A 24,449-nucleotide genomic window follows, 5' to 3' on the forward strand; every position below is an offset into this window, starting at 1 on the left:
GGGTTGGACTGGGGGAGTTTGAGGTCCCTTCTAACTCTAATCTGTAATTCTGTGTGATTCATGGCTGATTACTGACAGCCCTTAGCCTGGGAAAGAGCCCTAAAAAGACAGGGGTGAAAAAGTTAAGAGATTATGGGACCAAAATCTAATCCCAAGAAACAGAATTGCACAGTGGAAACTTATGTTCAACTACAGTATTTTTAAGTATCAGTGGGTGTTTTATAACTGGGGCATCACTGTGCTACTGTGTTTCACGTGCAACACGCAGCAAACTCCTGATACAGTCGCCACAGTTTTTCCTTTTAAATCCAATAGCTAATGTGAACCAGACTGGCAGCTCTACGTGCTCAGACCCTATTGAGGCAGGTTGAGGACTGTTGTGGTTTTTTGGGGGTTTGTGTATTGGTTTATGTTCCCCCTTCCTCCCATCTGTTGAAGGACACCTTGTTTCCTACAAGATAGTAAGACTAACACACCGTGGGAAAGATTTCTACTTCCTATCAGCCCAGTAGTCCAATACAGCAGTGATCCTGAAGATTACAGAATGCTAGGAAAGACTGTATGTACATAAAATGTACTAGAGCACAGCTCTTCTCTAATCAAAGATCTCAGTAAACCACATGAACGGGTTTCAGGTGACAAGAGTCTTCTGCAGAAGCAGCACAACAATAACAAAGGTTTGTGAGTGCAAGGTGTATTACTGGGGCAGAACAATCCCATCCAAGTTATGGTAACATGGACAGCAGTGTAATTTCAACCTTCCACAGCAGAATGGAACTCAGCAGGACACATCCAGGGACTGAAGATAGAAATTAACCTGACTATGAAAGCATCTGAAAACCGTACTTCATTTTGGGCTGTGAATTCTATATAAAAGGGATTCAAGAAGGCCAAATCTCTTCAGACTTTCCACAGTTTATATTCTAAGAGCTGAAAAATGGGGGACAGATAACCAGCATGGGGATCATGTAAACAGAGCGAACACAAGAGAAAAGTGTATTAGCCCTTTTAACATGCAGGCTGAGAGTCCCTCAAAGAGGCTTTAACCCGTAATAACATCCGCATAAGCAGCCCTGTTCCTCCTCCGCCCTCTTGTAATGCCAAGTGTTCCTACTGCTCATTACCAGTGGACACCACTGCTTCCAAGCATGAAATTAGGCACACATTTCACAGCACACCTCTAGACTGCTGGAGCAGGGTAGCCTTTGTGCCAAAGCCTGTATTCTCAAGAAACAGAGGAATCTGGAAGTCCCTGGCTTTTGAGAAATGGACAGCTTAAGGGGGAAGCCAAATGCCAGAATTAAAGAGGTCACCACTCTTCAGCTTGGATTTCCACAGTAACTTCAGCTGTGTAAAAGGAGATCACAGCACCAGAAAACTGCTCTCATACCTGCATTTGAGTTACAGACAATGACTCAAAAACAGGATGGAGCCACCTCTATTCTGCAAAAACTGCAAAGTAACTTCAAGAAATTTAGAAAAAAACTAAGTATTTGTGATGTTCCCTCTATACACTACAAAGGAACAAAACTAGAACTTGCTCAGCGTCTTCTTGAAACCAAGCATACCTGAGCTGAGTTTTTGTCTACATAGATGTGGATAACTCCTCCATGTTTGTTACATTCCTCAATGACATCATCTTTAATCTCTGTGTCCCAGCCAGCCTCTTCTTCACTGTAAGGGGTGGAAGAAAAACAGGACAGAGAGAGAACTGTTATCACTTGGACAAAGTCCACTCCAAAACCCCAACTCAGCAACATTCCAATTCCTTTCTCTGATATTAAAAGTTACTAACAATCACCAAACTGAAACAGACTATGATAAATCACTTACGTTTGAGGATTAAACATGTTGGAAAGCTGGAAGCACTGTGTTGCAAGTGGTTGTACAGAAGCAGCTGCAGCAAGAACTGTTGTAATGGGAAAAAAATCCAGTAAAGAATCTAAGAACCTGCTATGCATGGTTCCAATTTAAATGAGTAGGTTCTATCCTTTAAAATCCCAACATTCAGCAATAATACTAACAAAGAGTTCTGACTAAACAGAAAATTGAAAGCAGGAAAACAAAGCTTGTAATTAGATTATATCTATGATAGAGAGATTTTAAATTGATCAATGGAGAAAATAGCACATATGAACTATAGCCGAGAGTGAAAAGATATATGTGTACATTGATTTTGGCAGATTTCCAGTTTAAACACTTAAATGCAGATATACACATCTAAAATTTTTTCCCCAGTTGTCTGCCAGCAGGACCTTTAATTTTTCTCTGTACAGAAGCCAGGCAGCAGCTCAAGACAGTAGCACCACCCCACCAGACTTCACAGGAAGTAACAGCGGCCTTTGAGAATTCTCAATATGTATTTTAAGCAGATTAAATTATCCTTCAAAGAAGTATATACATACTTTTGTCCCCTGGAAACAGGAAATATTTGACAACTACAATTAAAGACTTTAACTATGGAACAGATCTATACTCTTTCACAGTAACTATGAAATTACTACCTGGCATTTACTGTTGCTCATCATCACAATACATCTTAGTAAAGATAAGCACCGTCCTACAGGCTGCCAGCCGTGTTAATTCAACTGAAATAACAGCCATTTTCTCTCCACATATGCAGACATGAAGGGCTATGCAGTCAGGGAGGCAATGACTAACCCAGGGATAGCAACCCTAAACTCCTGATTCTCAAATGACCCTTCTAGTCCCTACCTCTGAGGCAGGGAAAAAACCCCACAACCAACCACACCTAAACGCACAAAACCAAACCACAAACACACACATTTTTGGGACTAACATATGGCTGGGGAATATTACCAACACTGAATAAATGCTACAAAGAAAAGGCAAAGTGTTTTACATACATTCTATTATTTTCAGTCAATCAATACATAGTGTGATTCCTACAGACACTAACAATATAATTTGTTAGGCTGTTGGCAAACTCTACACCAGAATCATTTCACCTACAGACATCTGCAACAAAACCTACAGGTGACAAGTTATATCAAATGCTATTTACCTTCACTCTGCTGAGATAGTCTCGTTTGCAAATCTAAAGAAAAACACAGAGAAGTTAGTATGCTTACTAGCCTGATGATATCCTTACCTGCCAGCCAGGTTATTCAGCCTGTATTTTTGTGGTTAAGAGCTTGTTCAAGTACCTCGACCTACTCTCACTGTTAACTCTCTAGTTGTGAGTAGTTCCACTCATTTCAGCTTCTCAGCTAGAACATTCTGTACGTGATAGAGATTCCATGACCACAAAGGTAAGCATATTTCAAAGATAAACAATACCTTGAAAGACATGGCCGTGTCCTTTAATTCAATGTTTTCTTTTCACCTTGCCTTTGCTGTGCTTGAACTCTTTTTAAGACATATTTTGTTCCACAAGAAAATAATTACAGCAATTCTTAAAGGCCTCATAAGTATGGCATCCTTACTAACAAAGTATTAAAGCACACAGTTACTAAAATGTGACATTCTGAAAGCAGCTAACATTTAATTTCAAGTAGAAAAAGGTGATATTTTACCTGTTATCTTTTTATGTCACAATGACACAAGTTACTTCAGTATTTTTCAAATTCAAAATATTTTCACATGTTCAGAACATTTAATTTAACAAGAAAACATTTATTACTTCTTTAATAACATATAACTGTCCCAATTTGAAGCAATGGGAACAAATACAGACTTTCTAACCACTTCCAAGTATATGATTCAACATCTTTAAACCAACAGAAAACTTCAGAATGCAAGACATGTGAGCGCATAAGCCTCTTCATTTATGTATCAATTAAACACAAACAAGGAGATAGAAGACTAACAGCAACCATCACCTTAATTCACTTATTTAGAAAGCAGTGAAGTGATGGACCCCAAGTAAGCTTCCAAGTTTACTTAGAAATACCTGAAGGTATTGGGTACTTTCTCCCTTTCTAATAAACCCTTCTCCACAACACCAGGGGACCAACAGGAGTGACTTTTTCTTTTTTTCCCCTCTAAATATTAAGCACTAAGGGCCCCAAAGACAAGTCTTCCTCAAGTGCCTTCCCAAGTGACTTCCACAGAACACCACATACCAGGAACCAAACTGAAAAATCAGAGGTGGGAGGAGCAAGCTCTGCAGGCTGAACTGTAATAAGAATTGGCTACGTTTAGCTTGCTTTCCATGTAGACCTGAACACAAAGAAATTCTCAGCTCGAGTGAGAAATGATGTAATGGGGAAGACGGCCTTATCCCGTATTCTCTGCAGGGACTGTATGGATTTGGCCAAATCCAAAACTAATTGCCTAGTTAATTACTACACTAACTTTTTTGTAACCAAATGTGCTTAAAAACAGTAAAAGCCCAAATCTTCTAAATTGCTCTAGTTAGATGAGGACAGGGACTTCTCCCTCTGCAATTCTGGCACAACTGCACATATCCATCACATACAGCTGAACTCAAACATCAGTCAGCCTGAGGTGCTACAGCCAAATGCTCCAGGCCACCCAAAACAAGTGCAGCAAATCTACACAGATCCCCAGTTGAAATTCTGCCTATGGCTGAGAGTCAAACCTCTCAAACACAGCAAGATCTGCTAACAGTGTCTTATGGCAGTAAGTTTCATAGGTTATTTTATCTACCACTTCTGAAACATAACCCTCTGTTTTCTTAACTGATTTTTCTTGTTGCTCATGACTGAAGGAACAGTCCTCTCCTCACATTTCTGAATTCACTCAGAAGTTAGAAATTCACTGTCACTCGACTGTCAACTCCTCCTCTTCCCTACATGCAGTTTTGAATAGAATGCGGAAACCAAAATAATTACATCTGTTAAGATCAAACTTTTTCACTATGTTCTGCATATATAATCTGTAACCGTAACAAGTTTAGCATGACTGAGAAGTACACATTTAGTATAGAGAAGGAAAGAAATTAAGAAATATCTATCAAAGCATTTTGTGTCTTAAAACCAAATGAAGTTGGATGTTTATTCTGAAACACAGCTAGCTTTAAATAAACTAAAGCCTGCCAAGTATTCCTTGTTTTTTTTAAGTAATTACTTACAACAGAACAGCAGATAAGATAGTGGTCCTGGATGGCAACACCTATTCATCCCTCTATTGCAGCACACCATCTCAATCTTTTCATAAACAGATAGATCCTTCCCAAAGGTAAGGAATGTTTTGTCCCATGAAGCTATGAATGTTCTAGAATCTCATGATTATTTTTAAGTTTCAGGTTTTCAGACAGAATTTACTGGAGAACAGAAAGTGCACCACTACAACTGTTCAGCTTCAATTCCTTTTCCTGCTGGAATTTTCACTATGGGAAGTTCACAGGTCTCACATAAAACTAATTCTTTAGCTTCCCTATTTTAGTTTGATTCAATCCATCTTGAACACAGGTGACCACAACTGCTCATGAATGCATAGGTAGCATCTCAGATGCTCAAGTATGCTACTTATAGAAACACAGCTGCCCTTTCAAAAATGCAACATGCTGACACTTCATATTCACTCACTGATAATACTGGAATATTTCAGTATTTCCTCCTCCTCAGTCACCTTTCACTGCTAAGCTCTCAGGCTATAAAACTAGAAGAGATTTCAATCCTGAGCAGATGAAAAGTGTACAACACCACCAAAATCTCTTATCAACAGCACCTCTGTATTTACTCACCTCACTCCTACTTTTGTTGACCATTGTTATTCATATAAATATTAAACAAGATCAGCCAAACACCTGAACTTTAGCTTCAACAACAGCCTCTAGCCATCCCAGCTTGCACCCAAAAAATTCCGAGTCAGCTTCTTTACACATCTTGTGCTTTCCATACTACCCACTTCTCTAGTTTAATAATTTCCAAATGACACAAGTCAAAAGTTTAGAGTAGAGCTGTACTGCTACTTCTCTAAGTTTTATCGAAGTTTGTTAGCCTTTCAATGCAGTTTCTCTGAAAGCAGGCTATACATTAATAATATTCTCCAGTTTACCATCTTTAGTATGACTTTTAAAGGAGAGAAGTGAAGTCAATGTAACAGGACGCTAAACCGGCCAGATTCTGTTTCTTCTTCCTACTTTAAATGTAGGTACTTTAGAATTAGATGTTCCAGCTATATATTGTATCACAGACTTAAAATGTATCAGTAGCAGGTATCAGACCTTATTTCACATACCTATTCCTTCAGTATTTGATGGGAGTTTTTTCACTACTCTGAGCTGAGTACATTCAGCTTGTTTAGGTTTCCTTCTACCTTGTGAATATTTTTCTTTTTCTTTTAATCCAAATCTCTAGCTTGCCTTCCTCAAACTCTAAACTTTATGATCAATGCTCCCCACTACAAACTGAGGCAATGAGGTTACTCTGAAACATCTTGGGAGTATTTTTTCATTTAACTTCATCCCCACTTTCTTTTTGTTCTCTTCAAGAGGTGGTACAACTTCATGTGTACTTTCAAGTCTTTCACAAGGTCTAAGTCAAACTGACTGTTGGCAGGTAATTCTCATTTTATCTATTTCCCAAAATAAAGTTTTACTATCTGTTCTTTTTCCTATTCTTCATAGGCTCTATGCTCACTCCTTGTTTGATGTAGTTAATTACCCAGTTCAGTGTGGAGCCCATTTCTAAGAGGACTGTTTCTTCTTTCTGTGGAACACAGATCCAATACAGCTTTAACAATTTGGAACAGAAGAATCTTTTTACATCCTCCCTGTTCAAACACTCAAGTTCCTTAGACCAGATGACTTTATTGCCTTGTTTCTTCAACCACCACTTCTGAAATCAGAAGCCTTAGTTACAGACCTTTTTGTTTATTCTTCCATTTAAACTTGAGCAACTCACGATCCCTCAAGCCAATGGTCATTTCTGTTCTCATCCATAACGTCTTCGTTACTTACCAAATTGAGTTTAAAATAGCATCCCCTCTTCATGAGTCAGTGAGTGTTTGATGAAGAAATTTGTCGGATATCACATCCAGGAATATCTGGGCCCCACCATTATTACTAGCAATTCTTCTCCAATCTGTATCAGGGAAGTTAAAGTCTCCCATAATGACATAATTCCTGGTAGTAATTTTCTCTAACAAGAGTAAAGAGATCTTTAATCCATAACCAAATCTCACTTTGGGGATAGCTCATGACTCTATGGTAGTAAAAAGCTTTATTTCCAAAGTTACTCAAGTTGCGCATGACCGCATTATTCCTTCTGCACAAGTGGAAAAAGCAATGCTACTCCTGCCACTTTTGTTTCTACAGTTACTAAACACGCATATTCTTTAAAAAACTGTATTCAGCCCTGTCATTTATTCCTCTATAGTCATATTGTCTCGATGATTTCATGCTATCCTAACAGCTCAGCTGCATCAGACATTTTTGGCCACTTTCCTAACATAGGGAGTTTGGATTTCTTTGGCTTGCTTGTTTCAAATACGGGGTGCGGAAAGGATTGGTGTTTTTTAAAAAAATATTTCTTACTACCTTTCAGTCTTTCCGTTTCCAAGCAAGACTGTCACACCACTATCACCTACATTAAAGGTGATCTAATCTCTCCCTCTCTTTCTGGTCTAGATATGCTTTTTACTTGCCACTGCCTTTTTCATCTTTTTCTTCTCAGACAGAGGGAAAAAACCTTACTCCTCAATCCACATTTTCTTTCACTAGACAGTTCCTTTTAATTCCAAAGGTGTATTATTATATTCTGTTAGCAACTGTCTACAGTTTCACATGCATGCTCTTAAAACTGCACCTGAACTTCAGTAACATGCTTCAGGTGTATCTTAAGCCTGAATCACTTCTGTCACAAACTCTGCTGGAAAACAAACAAAACAATGCCACCTATACTCTGTTCATTTTCTGACACTTCTCACATGTTCCAGCATTTGATTATTTGTGACATTCACGTATTTTCTACTGCTATGAGTTTCATGCCCTTTGTGCTTGTATTAACAAAAATTCACAAGAAGAAATTCCACTCTACAGTCCTGTGGGAGGTTACTCATTGCTCCAGTTCCGAAGCTCTCTTGAATAGTTTGGTGTTTAGGCCAGCTATGAACTAGGAGCAGAAATCCTATCCTCAGCCTCATTCCCTCTCAAAAGAAAATAAAGTCTCAGTAACACTTCCAACATACTCACTTGCAGAACACACAAACTATAGCTGATTCCAAGCCACATTCAGATTCCCCTGATGTACGGTGTCGTTCCTCAACAGGACATGCAAAGTGAATCACACCCAAAGCTGTCAATGTTTATTTGCTCATGGATTTGCAAGACTGTAGTTAAGTACCTCATCTCAAAATTACACAGCATGAAGTATTATTTAAAAAATTTCTTACCTGCCACAGCTCCAAATGCCAGAGATCCGCTCATCTGCAGAGCCTGCTGTGCAGCCGGGGGAATCTGCAAACCAGTACCTAGAACAGAATATGAATGCCATGACTAAGGGATGCAGTAACAGAAGTACCAGAAATAGCACTATTCTCAAAAGCTTAAAAGAATCATGCTGTGCATTTAGCGTAATGCTCTTTGGTGTATATTAATTGAAATTATGTGAACTTATTCTCTGTATTTTCACACACACCTTCTGCAAGTCTTGCCATCAACTGAAGGCGACCGGTTGTTCCCAAGTCAATTCCAGTCCGTTCCAACTCATCACTGTCCAAAAACGAACTAGCACTGGAAGCATCAGTGCGCTCAGTTACGTGTCCAACTTTCATTGGCCTACCAGCCAGCTCAAATCCATTGAGCTGTTCCAAGGCCTTTTTGGCGCACTCAGAGTCTGAAAACTGTACATTGGAAAACAAGTTCAGTAATAATACCTACAGAATTCAACACTTCTACTGTGTTAAGTAAACATGAGAAACTAAATTTAAGGTAACAGCTAACAAGCTACCTTAAATGTACTCCATATTTTCCACTAAAACTGAACACACAAAAGTTTGGATATTTACTTTCTTGTGTTTAGATAAGAGTATATTTAAATATATATTGTTGAAAATACAGCATTTAGACATTGCAATCAACGGAAGTCATGGCTGCAGTTGTCCTTCACGCTTTTCAAGAATGACAGCCACTAGCTATATCTAACAGATATTCTGCTCTGTGCTGCGTAACATCAAATGAAATACATAAATAATTTGTCAGTGTTAAAACCAAATACATAGTTTGGTTTCATTTGTCTCCAAGTGCCAGAGGTCCCAGATGAGACTTTTTCTCCATGACAAATTGCCATGTCAGTCACGAGACTCAGGTTCACAAAATTACATCTCTGAGGGTAAAAAAGGAAAGATGTTTTCAAATGGAAGTTTCAGTCTTGAAAATTTTATTTCCCCTAAAAAGTTAAAATTCAACCATTTTCACAAGACCATGAAAACACAAGCAGACAGCACTGCTTTACCAGGCACCAATCATGAATTACACTATTTTATTCTAGACCCGTGCACTGTTCAACCACAACACCCACAAAGAACTGGCAAAAACAAAGAAAAGTGTCACTGTTGCGTGTCCTGCAACATGACATTGCTAACACAAGACTTAAAAACTGCTGAGTAAGCTATAGTACTACATGGGAAGGTTACACTTAAATTGTCTAACAAGCCTGGCAATTCCAGTCATACCGTAATAAATCCATATCCTTTTGAGCGTCCAGTTTCACTATCCATCATCAGCTGAATGCTTTCAATCTAGAAATAAGAATAAAGCTATTTATTACCAGACTAAGAAACTCCATTTTACAAGGTAAGAAAAGCAGTTTACATGATTCTAACAAGAGGCTTCAAGAAAAAGTTGCCTATTTTTTAATAAGTATTGGCACATAGCAACAATGTTGCAATGTTTACAGTTGCTGGATTTAAAACATATCAGTAAGCCATTCATGAGCCATACAATAGTGCTAGGAAGAAATAGCAACATGGGAGTAAGAGGAAGAACTGAGTTTTAAGATTGCAGTATATAGAATCAGAAGGAAAAACCTTCACAGCTCTACATGTGAGCCTCCTAAACTGTATTACTCCTACTGCCAAACCTTGAAAGAAAACAAGAGCAGCTATGTAAACTAATAAATCGCTGCCATTTTCCCGGCTTCTGCACAACAGAATTAAAGGGATACACATACTGAATCTGAATAAAGCACCTGAAAAGAACTACTATGGAATGAATGAGGCAGGGTTAATATCCAAAGACAGTATGAACATCAATGGACTTGATAATATGCTGCTTAATGGGAAAAATCTAACTATATTTTTTTCCCCTATCTAACCATTATATACCCATGATACCTTAGTTAACACAGCAGAACTAACATTTATTATTACTCCACTGGAAACATCAGATACAATCTGCTCACTTCAATAACTGCCTCTGCAAAAATATATTAACATTGCACAAACTGGGGTTTGACGCTCAGGAATGAAAAGGGACCTGGTGTCAGAGCTGTACTGGCCACACTCCTAGTTCACGGCAGTAATCAGAGCTAAAACTTAAGCAAAAATCCTCAGAAACAGATGAAACTACTACACTCACAGTGAAAAACTCAAGACCCGATTCTGTGCTTTGTGCTTTAACCTGTGCAATGGGGACATCATTCACACAGCAGGGGGAGGTATTTACAAGCTGCAGAAGCAGGATATAATGCAGGTATTTTTATTTTGATTTTTACTTTGTTCCATACTCATTGAACTCTCAGCTTCCCTTCATAAGGCCTGCCAATCCAAATCACTGGATCACACTACAAATCACAGAACACATTTGTTCTCCAATACTAACTACGTATCTAAAGCTTTGTGGGTGTACAGGCATAGAAGAGCAAGAAAAAGTAAATGTATTTCAGGTGTGAAGCTGAATTATTTCCAGAAGCTGTGAGTGGTCTACAAGTCATTTACATTTTTTCCTCATAAGCTACCATAACATAACATGCCAAAATAAAACTTACCCTGCCAAATGGCTCAAAAATTCCTCGAAGCATATCTTCAGTTATGTTGAAGTGCAATGATCCCACATAGAGCCTCATAGGACCAGCACTGCCCTTCTGAAGATTATTTGCCATTGCTGCTGCTCTATTTTTCTCTGCCTAAGGAAAAAGAGAAAAATTCACCTTCTGTAAGAAGTCAATAAAAACTCTAACATAAGCAGTATATAGCTACCAGATTTAAACTATCAGATTCAACAAATATAAAAGCTGTTTTATAATCTGCATGCTATCCAGTGGACCTTAATTTAAAATGTACAAAATCCCACACCACGACCATGCACAGACAGAGCTTCCAAAAGGCTACAAATTGAACACATACATGCAGAATTCTGGCTTGCATCTAGTAAATTTGCACTTTACTTTTTACAAATGCTGGAAAGCATACAGAAAGTATACTACAATTCTGTAACACTGTTACAGTTTCATTATTACAACTTTCTTAACATCTGTATTTTCAAAATGCATTCGTATCACTTCAAATTGTTTTCAACTGCCTGTCAACTATGGGAAACAAAGGTCCATTTATAATTAGCTAAATCATTCTTAAGGTTATCCAGATGTTCAAGAGTAACTAGATTTTCAAACAGTAAGCTTAGCAGCACAATAAAAGATGTAAACCTTTATTCACGTTGAGTTACGCAAGTCCTTACCTGTGATGCTTGTACTATGATCGGCACACCCAAGACTCTCTGTCCAGTTAATCCTATTGCCAGAGGTACTGAACTAACATCAACAAATTCTACGTAAGCAATTCCCTTTGAACGTCTGGAATTTCTATCTGAAATCATGCGCACATCACGAACCTGAAAGGCAAGGACAGAAATGCTGTCAGAGATAAAGGAAAAAAAAATACAAAAAAACCCCCAAAAGCAGCCCATTCCTCATAAAGGTATTAATAACGAGACAGTTATTTGCCAAGCCAATGCCTTTAAAGCTATCTCAACAAACATATCCCACAGGCAAGCTACTAATAAAAGCTGCCATTCAAAGTCAAATGCAGTAGGCTACAGGAACATGGGCAACAGAATACTTGCAGCACTGTAATGGTTTAAGCCAGAACCTTACAGCTGATGGAACAAATTAAGTTTCTCAAAATTAAAAGTTAAAATTAATTTTCAAATTGCACTGTAACTGTTAGACCTAGCTGCAAAAGACAAACGTCTGAAAAATGAAGCTGTTTGAATCAAAACTGCGTTGCCATGTTTTGCATCACATCATATGCTGCACAATGAACTCTGTTGAATGGCATTTACACGGCCAGAGCATTTAAGAATTAGTAGGTCACCATTCATCCCCTCTTTCACCTATACAGGAAGCTCCAGAAAGCCACTTGCATGCAATTTTGCAGAATATCAATCCTGTACTAGAACAGCTTGAGAAGTATTCACAATCATTTTAACCTCCCTATGAATTACCTTCCCTACTGTAGAGAAAAATTCTTCCAGGTCCCTCGGTCGAATCCTTGCAGCCAGCTGCATGCAGAATACTGTTCTAGCATCCCTCTCTTCAGGGGTAAGATTATCAATAGGTTCTCTGGAAGGAGGAAAGTTCAGTTAAAAAATAAAGGTAACTCATCTCTGGACCATGCACAAAACTTTAAATAAGCAGTACTTCAGAGTTTGATGAGGAAGAAAAACATCTGCCATATTAAAAAAGGTACAGTCAAGAACGGAAGGGAATATCTATTATTAATACAGTAATTATACACTTACTACTTTAACATGATATAACGTTCTGTTTCAACTCCAAGCATTAAATATGCCTGGAAAATTGTATTTTAAGTACAGAAGCCCCAACTATACAGAGGTCCCACTTTGCAACTGTCCAGAACAGGTGATACATATCGAATAAGAAAAAGCAGCATTTGCACAGTACTGTTCCACTCCATACTTAGGACTGTTAAGTAAGGTTTGGCACAAAAGCTAGGTAATTTAAATTACAATTAATAGGGAAAAGATTGAGAAAACAGAAAAACAAAAAGCAAAGCATGACATGTTTTGCAAACTGGCAATTTACAGTTTTTTGTTTTTTCCCCATGTCATAACTACTCCTCCCCTAGACGCACATCTTTTCAATGTCCTCTTCTCACAGGTTCTCTGAATGAATTCCAGCATTACTTGTGAGCATAAGCTCTAGAGCAAGTAGCCACCAATTATTTCACCATAACTTTTCCAACTTTAACTAGACAAAAACACTCAAGCACATACAGAAATTCCTACCTAACAGGGCTCTTGTCTTTTCTGAAGGGACTTTTGCTTCTGGAACGTCGTCTGCTGTAAGGAGAGATCAACAATACTATAAAAAAATCTGCAAATACACCAGTATGATTTTAAACAAAACCTGTGATGATGCAGTAAAAAGCAGAGAAAGCTCAGAAACCTTAATTTGATGCTGTGAGGCAGACCAATCTTCCCTCTGATGGCACTGTTGAATTTTGGACCAGAACTACAACAAAAGCAAAGACACACATTACTCACCGGAGTACTGGAATTCATGATTTCCTATCTGTATTTGCATTACATTGCAAGTGCTCTCCCACCCTCACACCTGAACATTTTCCATTAGCAGCACCCATACAATGCAAAAGCTATGTGCAGCAGTCCAAAACATAAGGCACAGAATAAGCTCCCTGCTCAGCTTCATGCAGAATATGTAGGACTCTTAAGTAAGAACTGACTCATAAGCCAGCCAGACTTAGCACATTTGTATGTACAAACTATTCCAAGCTGGAGTTGTAATCTTCTTGACGTGTTTGGTGGTTTTTTTGTCCACACACATACTCTACCTGCTGATGACTGCAAAGCAGTATCCTCATGGCCTGGAAATCAGTCTCAGAGCTCTAAGCAAAGCCGTGCAGGCAGGGCTATTTGCTCAAGTGTAACATTTTAAAACTTAAAGAGTTTAGTGAAGTTTAAGGTGCAAGCAGAAACAAAAGTACCTCCCTGGAGACACCTGCAAAGGGACATATTCACTAATGCTGTCTCAGGTTTAAGCACTAAAGTGCAACAAACATGTAAATGCAGCTTTAAGTAAAGTTCTTAATGGACATCAAAACACAGAACCATTTAAGCCAGAAGTTAACCGTAAACAGATATGTCACCACAGAAGGGATCCAATCTCTGAGCTGAATCTAATTTTAGTTCTCCAGGTTTCACAGAGGCTGCCAGAACAAATGACAATCTGCCCAGTGCTTCCATGTTAGGGACAGTCCTTTAACTAGTTATTGTGACACAAGCAGTAAGATTCACCCTATCATGTTCTCCCTGAACTCAATATCCTTGTAGATACAAGGCAAAGAACATCACCTGTTAGCATTCCTCCTGCTGCACAGACTGAATGCTAGGGGGTTTGTCTTTCCATCTGCACAGAATTGATTCTTTTTGCTGAGGCTACAAACTGATGTGAAAATAGCCTGAAAGACACAGTCTGAAGACATTAGCAGTCTTTCACTAAATCCATTTAGCCAAACAATGTGTCTGATAAATGTCTTCTGCTACTCAGTGGAACAGTAATGTTTTTTGTTAAACTCAGCATCTACAACAAGGAGGAGGATGCCCATTTTTAAACATGTCGTGACAATGGTGGAAGTAGTAGGCCAAGATCCAAAAACTTGTGCTGGCCAGGTTAGAACAAAGGAAATACAGCCCTGTATGACACTGGGGGAAAAATTTAAAAAAAAAAAACACATTAAAACTAATAATTGGAAAGAAAAGAACTCCTTACTATGATAAAGACATAAAATCCAGCCACATGTTGAAATGAGTTCATTATTGATCAAAACCAGACACTTTTTTTGCCTAGAGTAAACCACTCTATTTCCCGCTCAAGTTCAAACAAGTGACTACTGCAAGGATTCAGTCCGGTTGTCCAATGTCTATGGCACAGATGAAAATGTTGGTACTAATTCCAGAGGCTGGCTTCTTATCAGAGATGGCATTACCCTGCATCTTCACATCTCCCGATTTAGGACATGGTGATCTCCAAACAATTAAAATTCAGCAAGACAAACCAGAATATTAACATGCAGACCAACTAAATAATGGTCAATAATCAAGAACATGAGTTTAAGTAAACAGTGAAAGAAACATTTAAAGTGTTTCTCTAAACCTAATGAAAAAAACCCCCTGAAGATCCATAGTAACAGTTTTCAAAGACCTGCACTTCTGAGAAAAAGGGGAAAAAACCCACGCAAAAAACCCACACAAACCAAAGCCACCGAACACAAACCCCACCACAAACACAACTCCAAAATTCTCTTTTCCATTTTCACTCTTGACAAATAAGTAATATCTTATTTACATGACTAGATGGGAAAAACATTTAAAAAAAATACAGCAGCAAACTAAAGCCATAATAGACCACTGGAACAGACTGAGTAAAAAGCTGCCAGGGCCAAGATGATGGCCCAAGTTAACTTTTGAAGGTCTTTTTTCAACAGCATTTTGTAAGATACATTTCTTTGGGTTTTTCTAAGAAGACTTGCTTGTAAAGCTTGGGAATCTCGATCTCTGGGGAACTTCCTTCTTCCCTCTAAGGACTCTTTGCAACTGTTGCTCAGTTCCTGCTACAAGGTATGGATGCACTGATTCACAAGGAATTTATATTTCTGTCCAGGGGTTACCTTCTTTATCAGCCAAATGCACCACATGCTGTGTACAGCCAAAGCACAGCTAGGTACATGTTTTTCTAAACTTACAAGATGGCACATGGTTCAAGAACAATAGCCAGGTCAGAAGACAGCTGATAAATATCAGCTTTCACCTGCTCACTCATATCCAAGACTTCAACAAGAAAGCCTTCAAACAAGATGGTTAGTGACCTGCTACATCACTTAGATATACGCAAGGCTATGGGGCCAGATGGGATCCACCCCAGGGTCCTGAGAGAGCTGCAGAAGTGCTCACCAAGCCACTTTCCACCATTTATCAGTGGTCCTGGCTGACTGGGGAGGTCCCAGTTGACTGGAGGCTGGCAAACGTGACGCCCATGTAAAAGAAAGGCCGGAAGGAAGACCCGGGGAACTACAGACCTGTCAGTCTGACCTCGGTGCTAGGGAAAGCAATGGAACAAATCATCCTGAGTGCCATCACATGTCATGTGCAGGACAACCAAGCGATCAGGCCCAGTCAGCATTGGTTCAGGAAGGCTAGGTCCTGCTTGACTAACCTGATCTCCTTTTATGACAAGGTGACCTGCTTAGTGAACAAGGGGAAGGCTGTGGACATTGTCTACCTGGACTTCAGTAAGGCCTTTGACACTGTCTCCCACAGCATCCTCCTGGAGAAGCTGGCTGGGCATGGCTTGGACGGGCACACGCTTTGCTGGGTCAAAAACTGGCTGGATGGCCGAGCACAGAGAGCTGTGGTGAACGGAGCTAAATCCAGTGGTGACCAGTCACAAGTGGTGTCCCCCAGGGCTCGTTTTTGGGACGAGTCCTGTTTAACATCTTTATCAATGATCTGGATGAGGGGATTGAGTGCTCCCTCAGCAAGTCTGCAGATGACACTGAGTTGGTTAGGGAGTGTTGATCTGCCTGAGGGTAGGAAGGTTCTGCAGAGGAACCTCGATAGGCTGGATCAATGGGCTGAGGCCAATTGGATGAGCTTCAACAAGGCCAAGGGCCAGGTCCTGCACTTCAGGCGCAATAACCCCATGCAGCACCACAGACTTGGGGATGAGTGGCTGGAGCTGCCAGGCAGAAAAGGACCTGAGGGTGTTGGTGGACAGCAGAATTACCATGAGCCAGCAATGTGCCCTTGAGCCAAGAAGGCCAACACCATCCTGGGGTGTATCAGAAGAGGTGTGGCTGTAGGTCAGAGAGGTTCTCCTGCCCCTCTGCTCTGCCCTGCTCAGACCACATCTGGAATATTGTGTTCAGTTCTGGGCCCTCAGGTCAAGGACAGGGAATTGCTTGAAAGAGTCCAGCGCAGAGCCACAAAGATGATGGAGGGAGTGGAGCATCTCCTGCTGAGGAGCGGCTGAGGGAGCTAGGTCTACGGAACTCAGTACCAAAGCCTCTCGGGTGCATGTAGTTGCTCTGTACCAGTTGGCCATGAAACTCCATTAACTTGGTTAAATAAAAGCAACAATTCAGGAACTGAAACAGAGAACACAACACTACCAAACCAATAAGCACAACCTGATATTCTCAGGGGATACCAGTTCATCTTGCTTTTTTGTTCACTGTCTCAATACCAAAGAAATTGCCCAAAACAGTTATGGAAGAGTAAGAGAAAAAGACCCCTTGCAATCATTTACTTTCCTGGCACAACATATCTCTACAGGCATGGGTTACTGCAGCAACGTCCATACTTTCAACACCTACTTGAGGAAATATTCTGGAAGACTGCAACACTGAAGCTCCTAAATTTCTCCAGGTGAAGAACCTTCTCACCCAGTGACAACAGGAAAAACGAAGAACAGAACTCTCTCACACAGCTAGGAGATTGCAGTAACTCCCAACCAAGTGATGACATTAAGGACATCCTCTCCACACACCACCACATAGGAGGTAAGATGACTGGCCGGCTCCACATACAGAAGGCTTAATATCTTGATTGAGGCTCCCATGTTTACAAAGTAGTCTAGAGCCACAACAGTGGCACTGGCACAACCCAACTAAGTACTGCAATCTTACAGGTGCCAGAGAGCTCTAGAAAACCCACTAAGTGTGCACGGCTGAAATCTTCAGAGTTGAAGCCCAGAGTAGCTTTACAGAGACTCTAACAGGCCTCCGATAAACTCTGTGACCAACAGGACCAACAGAAGCTCAGGATGACACAGCACCTTAGCAGAGCTAGGAGCTGCAGTACGTTTTTATTACCAAAATGCCAACAATCCAAGTGACCTAGTGCAAGATGAGACCCTGAGACCTGGGGAATTCTTGTTGTTTGCATTCCAAGAGTAACAAAAGCAATGCATTCCCTGGATTGGAAACCAGCCACCTAGAAAAACAATCATGTGCAGAAAACTGTACAAGTCTGCAATTTATCAGAAGGTAAGCACCATCTTATCAAAGATCTTGAGAGTGATTTCTCCATCATGGATGACATTACATGCCATGATTAAAAAAATATATTCTATTCAAATACCTGCTGCTGACATGATCTTGTCTTCTGAGATTTGACAACTGAGATAAGACCCGGAAAAAATCTGACACAAACAGCAGCCTCAGGTAATCAATGAAAGCCAAGCATACAGCTGAGTTCCTACTCTTTTTCTGCCTCCTTGAAGGCAAAAAGAGGTGGTGAGGAGCAAAAGGGAGGGCAAGAATACAAAACACCATAAACACATTAAAAGTATAAATGAAAAAATGGGTTTTGAGAAATTATTTACAACTCTCACGGACGAACTATAGCGGAGGTTCTATCAAGCCAAAGATCTGAGAGGAACTGAAGAATTCTTCCACAGTCTCTTAAAAGAGTTCTGAGAAAAAGCAGGGCAAGTATGCAACGCACTGGCATGACCAAGAGATGAAATTTTCAGTTTGGATGCACAAATACAGAAAGTGTTTATACAGTTTAAGAGCAAGAATCTAATAAAAATATTTAGTATTACAATCAAAAGGTTTTATGAGCCTGTAACCAAAGTGAACAGACTACTGTTCATTTTCTGACAGCTAAACCATCAGGTTCTTATACTGAAGATAGTTAGGACATGTAGAAAACTTGATACTTATTTTAAATTTGCGATAGACTTTTCTTAAAATATTCTAAATATTTTTTCACTTGCTTTTGCATCTTTCTGCGTTTGCATAACAGTGAAAACTAGCAGGAAGAATTGGATACATTACTGCCCTCTTTTTCATTCCATATTTACTGACACTCTTCAACCTTAATCTCTCACCTTTTTTGAAATGATTAGTGACTAATTTAGAAAGCAGAGTGAAACTTTTAAGCTTCTGCATCATACACTGAAGCAGCACACACGTAACTCTACAGAAATAACCTACTAGGGACTCCTATAGCGGCCTCTGAATCTGCGATCTCGACTTCTAGAACGGCTGCGCCTGCGTTCTTTGCTTCTGCTCCGTTTCCTTTCCCGGCTTCTGCTCTTTTTCCTTTCCCGATCTCTGCTCCGTTTGTGTTCCTTACTTCTGCTCCTCTTCCTGTCATGGCTTCGACTTCGGCTCTTGCTCTTTTTTCTCCTGAGAAAGACAAACACAACTTTGGTCACACATGGAGCTCAGTGTCATTGTTTACCTCATCGCACAGTTCCTCTAACCTAATGTCACAAACATTCATAAGAAAAAGTTTCTACCTGCTGGTATTTGTACAAGTTTCTTTTGTTCAGTGGGTGGTGAATTCCGTCAGCAATCTTTTAAAATTTATCATGAGCAACAAGGTGCTCCAAGGCACTTTATTTTTAGATTTTGTAATTGCTAAGGAATGCTTCCAAGAAATGCAAAAGGAGTAGAAAAAATATTTCTGCATCAGATCTAGTACATACTAAATGCAGTACTTCATATCTGTCCAACATACATTAAACACACCATCAAGACACTACAAATAAATTCTATTTTACAGCAAAGTTAAACAAAACAAAAATAGAAAGTAAGAGGAAAGCCTAAGGGTAAGAAAGGCTGTTTTCTCTTTATAACTCCTGCCATAAGTTTTAACACCACTTAAGAGTTTTGCTTCCTACTTGCTATTACCACTCATAATCCACTTGCTTCCTGCTTCTCTCTGCTTCCACATGGCCCCCTTTCCATAGGGGAAAAAGTCCCCAAAGCTCCAATCTGGGTCTGCCCACAGTCACAGTTCCCTCACACACGAACTGCTCCAGCACACACTGCCTGGAGTCACAGCTTCTTCAGGAGAAGCCACTGCTCACGTGGCCCTGTCCCACCGGTGCGCTCTACAGGCTGCAGGCAGTCGACCCGGCTCTCGCCACAGGTTGCAAAAGCGGAACCTGGGCTCTGCATCCTCCTCCCTCTCCTTTCCTTCCTTCAACCGACCTTGGTGCTCTTCAAAGCTGTTCTCAGGCCCCACTCCTTTATCCACTGCATGTCTCTTTTGATGATCCTGAAGAGTTCCTGGCTCTCTCTCTTTTCAGGATGGAGCTGCAGCGGGGCTTAAGCTTAAGTTGGGGTTGGGTCAAGCCAGCCAGGGCTGGGGCCACACCACCTGCACCTGGGGCTGCGCTGGTCAGGACCAGTGCCAGAGATAGAGAGAAGCATGCCCTGCACCCCCCTTAAATACAGGAATTCGCAGGGGTGCTGATTGGCTTGGCCCTGGTCAGAGGTGGGGCTGACAAAGGCAAAGGAGGAGCTTTTCAGGTAGCTTCTTGAAGGCCCATCTCCATAGCCCTTCCCCTGTTACCAAAGACACAACCAAAAACCCCTCACAGAAAACCCAATACAGTACTTCAGTACAAGCATAACTAACCTTCTAGCAATTGCTAGCTCAAAAACTGAAATGGGGAGATATCACAGGAACAGCTTTTCTGAACAGACATAAGGGTACAATTAGGAAAGAAGAAAGAGGTGCAACCCTAAACAACAAAGAACACTGCAAGACAAACAGTAGAAAAACACCTAAACTTTCTTCTACCTTTTTTTTTTCCCCCTCAACTTATTTTACTGTTACTCTGAACTGGAAATACAAACTCAGAGCACACAGGTCCAACCCAAACACAGGACAATGGGCAGAAAACTAATAAATGTCACTGTTTTAGAATCGGAGAAGCTGCAGCAACTAAGGAAATGAACTGAAATACATTCTAGTATTCTCATCATTCTACCATGAACCAAGGTCAGAACCAATTCTAAAATTTAAAACCCACTGCTTTTCTTTCAGATCGAGTTTATATTTTGGGACTAGCCATCCAAACAAAAGCAGGAATTTACATGGAATTTGTATATACTTTAAACCAATAAAAATTAATAACTTAAATACTGGGAGCTTTTCATGGGGTTTCACAGGTCTCAGTTTTTACCATGAGAAAGAGATTCACAGTTTTGTTTAGAATGCAGATGTAACACCTGGAGGAAGTGTTCTTTGAATCCTTTCAGCATTTCACATGTATGATAGCAGAAGATAAAACAGCACATGCTGACTTCTTAAGTTAGATGTATATTATAAAATGCACTTATTACTGTTTACTCAACTATCAAATTCAAAATTATTCTTCTGACATCAACTATCTCATCACCAAACGATGCTTGTAAGGCAAGGAGTTTATTTTACAACTTAAAACCTTCCATTTATTTGGGGTATTTGAGAGACTCTCTTACACAAGGGATTTTTCTTCAAATTTCTGAAGATTCTAGACTGTTTTTTGATTCTAGACTGTTTGGGTCATCAGCAGGTGCCCAGACCCTGGAATTACACTTCCTGAATAAAGTGGGCTTGTACTCTGGCTCTTTAAAAAGGTTATAGTATAATTTTCTACAGTTTAGATTAGAAACAAAAAATTTAGAAATTTTCAAATGAGGCAGGAAGAAAGGGAAGGGAATCTAACACACTAAACCTTTTCAAGAAACCACTGCTATCTGTAAATGCTTTGAGCTGTTCCAAGTCACAAAATTCTATACCAAGTACATTTCTAAAACACAAAATGCATTGCACTGCTAAAGCAATAAAAAATAAACTACACTGAACCTACCAAGTCTGTATTTTCTTCCTGATATTAAATGTTTGCACAACTTCAATGACATCAGTGACAAGAGCATAACTACATTCATAAACACCACAAAATTTTGTAATTGCTGCAGCTGCAGCAATTGCAAATATCAAGCTTTTCCATTTTACTTCCCTTAACACTACTGACATTCATTTGCAAGTTTACAAAAACCAGCAGCCTCCCCCTAAATGTACAGAATTGAAAAAATACTTACTTCTTGCTGCGTTCTTCATGGCCATTGGCACTGCTCAATTTGTTCTCATCCTAAGCAGGGTTGATAGAAGAACATCGTGAGGACGGAGCGGAAACATTTCAAGTGGTCAAAGGGTAATGGGAATAGGAATAAGAAAATACAAAACAAAAGTTTTAATACTAAATTACTTATTTACAGTTTAATGTGGAAAGATTTAGAAAATTTAGGTAGGCATGTTTAACCACTTTGCTGCTTAAATTTAAGTCATACAATTATAATATACAAGACTTACATCATTTAAAAGTGTATATTAAATTGAAGATACTTCCTCAGATGGTTTAAAGAGCAAGTTATCCTGTAGAATTCAGCACTCAAGTGGTTAAATGTTAAATGTTTATGTAAGAGGAAGTTTCAAGTTTGCGTGCCCCTCAGATCAGTACCAAGGCTATATCTCTGCCTAAGCCCCAGTGCCTACGCTAGCAGGCAGCCACTACGGATTTCCTGTGACCGATGCCATTCCCGAGATCTTCACTCATTTTCGTTGAAGGGTTGTAAGAGCTTGATGTCACCTCTGTCACACATCTCGCCCTGAAGCAAACAGGGATTCACACTGCTTTAGTAACGTCGACTCCCAAGAAAGTCATCAATAATCCACCAGTCCAGCCTAAACATTCCCTATTTCCATACCTGTTTACATGGAAAATATCCATGTTAAACCAGGACACAAGAAATTTAACGTAACTTACAAATTTCTCTTCAAGATTTTAATATAACTGCTAAATATTACATAAACTAAATATACCACTTAAAACTTACAAATACTCATCCAAAACTCATGACATAGTTTTAATAAACACTGCAGAATAGACTAACAATAGCTGCTATATAATTTATATACTTGCTTTACAGTTTCATCACATTAGTTACATCAAAAGTACAACTCCTAAGCAACTTGGACTCAATATACATTTATAGAGAAACCAGTGCTAAAGCATGCATAACATTAACACTTCACCACCATTTGGTGAAAAACAAATAAAGACAGTATTCATTTGCTGCTGGTTTAAAAGACATGACTACACTAATTGATAAAAATTTTGCATAAAAATTGACACTTCCTAATTCAACAAATAGGACAGAAGAATACAAGACCTTATTTTAGAATGAGACCGCAGACTGTGATACTGTCTTTTACTTGCTAAGAACATTCTACTCAGGGATCCAAGAATTTCTGTAAATTCGTTCACTCAGCAATTGATTTCCATCTGCCCTGTTAAAAGATTAACCGCCACCAGTTTTCTGCATTAAAAGCAAGTCTCACTCCTCTTGCACTGAGCAGACTGTTCAAATATTTACTTGCCATGGGACTGGTGAAAAGGTTATTCTTGGAACCCTGCTGTTTTCCCAAACCACTGCATTCACCTTGTTGCTATACCAAACTGGACCTGGCATGTTTAGAAGAGGTTTTTGGTTTACTGGGGGTTTTGGTTTTGTTTTGGTTTGGTTTTGGTTGTTTTAGTTTTTGCTTGGGGTTTTTTGGGTGAGTTTTGTTGTTTTGTTTTGGTTTTTTTTAAACCTAAGGGACCACGGTACAGCGATACGTCACTCAATTACTACCTTATGATTGACAGTTCACACTGGAATCAAAGGTGAATTCATGGGAGTAGAGGTGAGATATCGTTAGGCAAGTCTACAAAGAGAGATAGATGGGCATTTATTCATCACGCTGAAGTGAAACTACTGCACAATATAATTACATTAACAGCATATATTTACTTGTAAGTTACATGTAATGCATCTCCAATAAGATAAATCATGAGGGCTCCAGGGATGTTAGTTTACAGTTCAGCAGTAGTTTCATGAATAATGCTAAATTAAGGTAAACAGGACCTCTGTGGTGCATTTTTCTCACCTTCTTGTACGGAGCTTCAAGCATTGCTTCAATATCAATATCATCAGCCATTTTTCAGGACACCTGAAAGAAGCAGCAAAATCCACCTGAGACAAAAAACACCCTTGTGCTTTATATTCCAAAGGCTTTTGCTTAGGAGGCCATCACTGCATTGACTCAAATCCATAGAGCAGCACCTCAGAAGACATTTCCAACAAGAACCTGAATGAAGCTTTGCCCAGTATAAAGAATGTGACAACACAATTACAGCTGCAAACATCATTGTGCTGTTGAACACAATTAGCCAGTGAAAACCTCAAAGGCATTCCACCTATTTCTTTCAAAAGAGAGGACAGATCATTTATGGTACAGAAATACAGGTCAGGTGGCCTTCTTGAGAACTACAGCTTGACCAAAGGACCCAAGAGAGACACGTAGAGAACAGAGAACATTCAGGCAAGCCTTTTCACAGCTTCCTAGCATTTGCTACCATCATATTTACTAATCTGAAGACTTGCAGTGAATGCTATGGTCCTTTAAGAAATGCAGCCTCCAGCATAACAGGGCCATAGAAGAAACAGTTATGATTCAAGCATTAAGACCTACTAAAGCATACAAAATATCCATGCAGTCTAGAACTTCATGTCTGGGACAAAAAAAGTTCCACTGTGCCATGTAATATCAAACACCACACACTTTTTTTTTATTTTGTTCCTTTTATTTTTATAACTTCAAACCCCTAACGTAATTTTGTGTTTATTATACTCAATCTTTTTGGCATCAGATT

General features: G+C 39.5%; 1 protein-coding gene across 1 annotated transcript; it reads right to left on the reverse strand.

Moving 5' to 3' along the window:
• Positions 1-1,568: 1,568 nt before the first annotated feature.
• RBM39 (RNA binding motif protein 39) lies at positions 1,569-23,747 on the reverse strand (the record flags this gene model as incomplete). Its single annotated transcript, XM_010181897.1, has 14 exons — positions 23,684-23,747; positions 21,793-21,842; positions 18,907-19,101; positions 13,335-13,400; positions 13,175-13,225; positions 12,371-12,488; positions 11,606-11,758; positions 10,917-11,054; positions 9,604-9,669; positions 8,568-8,772; positions 8,323-8,400; positions 3,026-3,058; positions 1,834-1,909; positions 1,569-1,674 (listed from the first exon to the last, which is right to left on the reverse strand). Coding segments are annotated over exons 1-14 (1,386 nt in total), but the record flags the coding sequence as incomplete, so codon positions are not given.
• Between the last annotated feature and the right edge of the window lie 702 nt (positions 23,748-24,449).

The sequence above is a fragment of the Mesitornis unicolor genome, unplaced genomic scaffold, assembly GCF_000695765.1.
Source record: "Mesitornis unicolor isolate BGI_N332 unplaced genomic scaffold, ASM69576v1 scaffold20363, whole genome shotgun sequence".
Lineage (NCBI taxonomy): Eukaryota > Metazoa > Chordata > Aves > Mesitornithiformes > Mesitornithidae > Mesitornis > Mesitornis unicolor.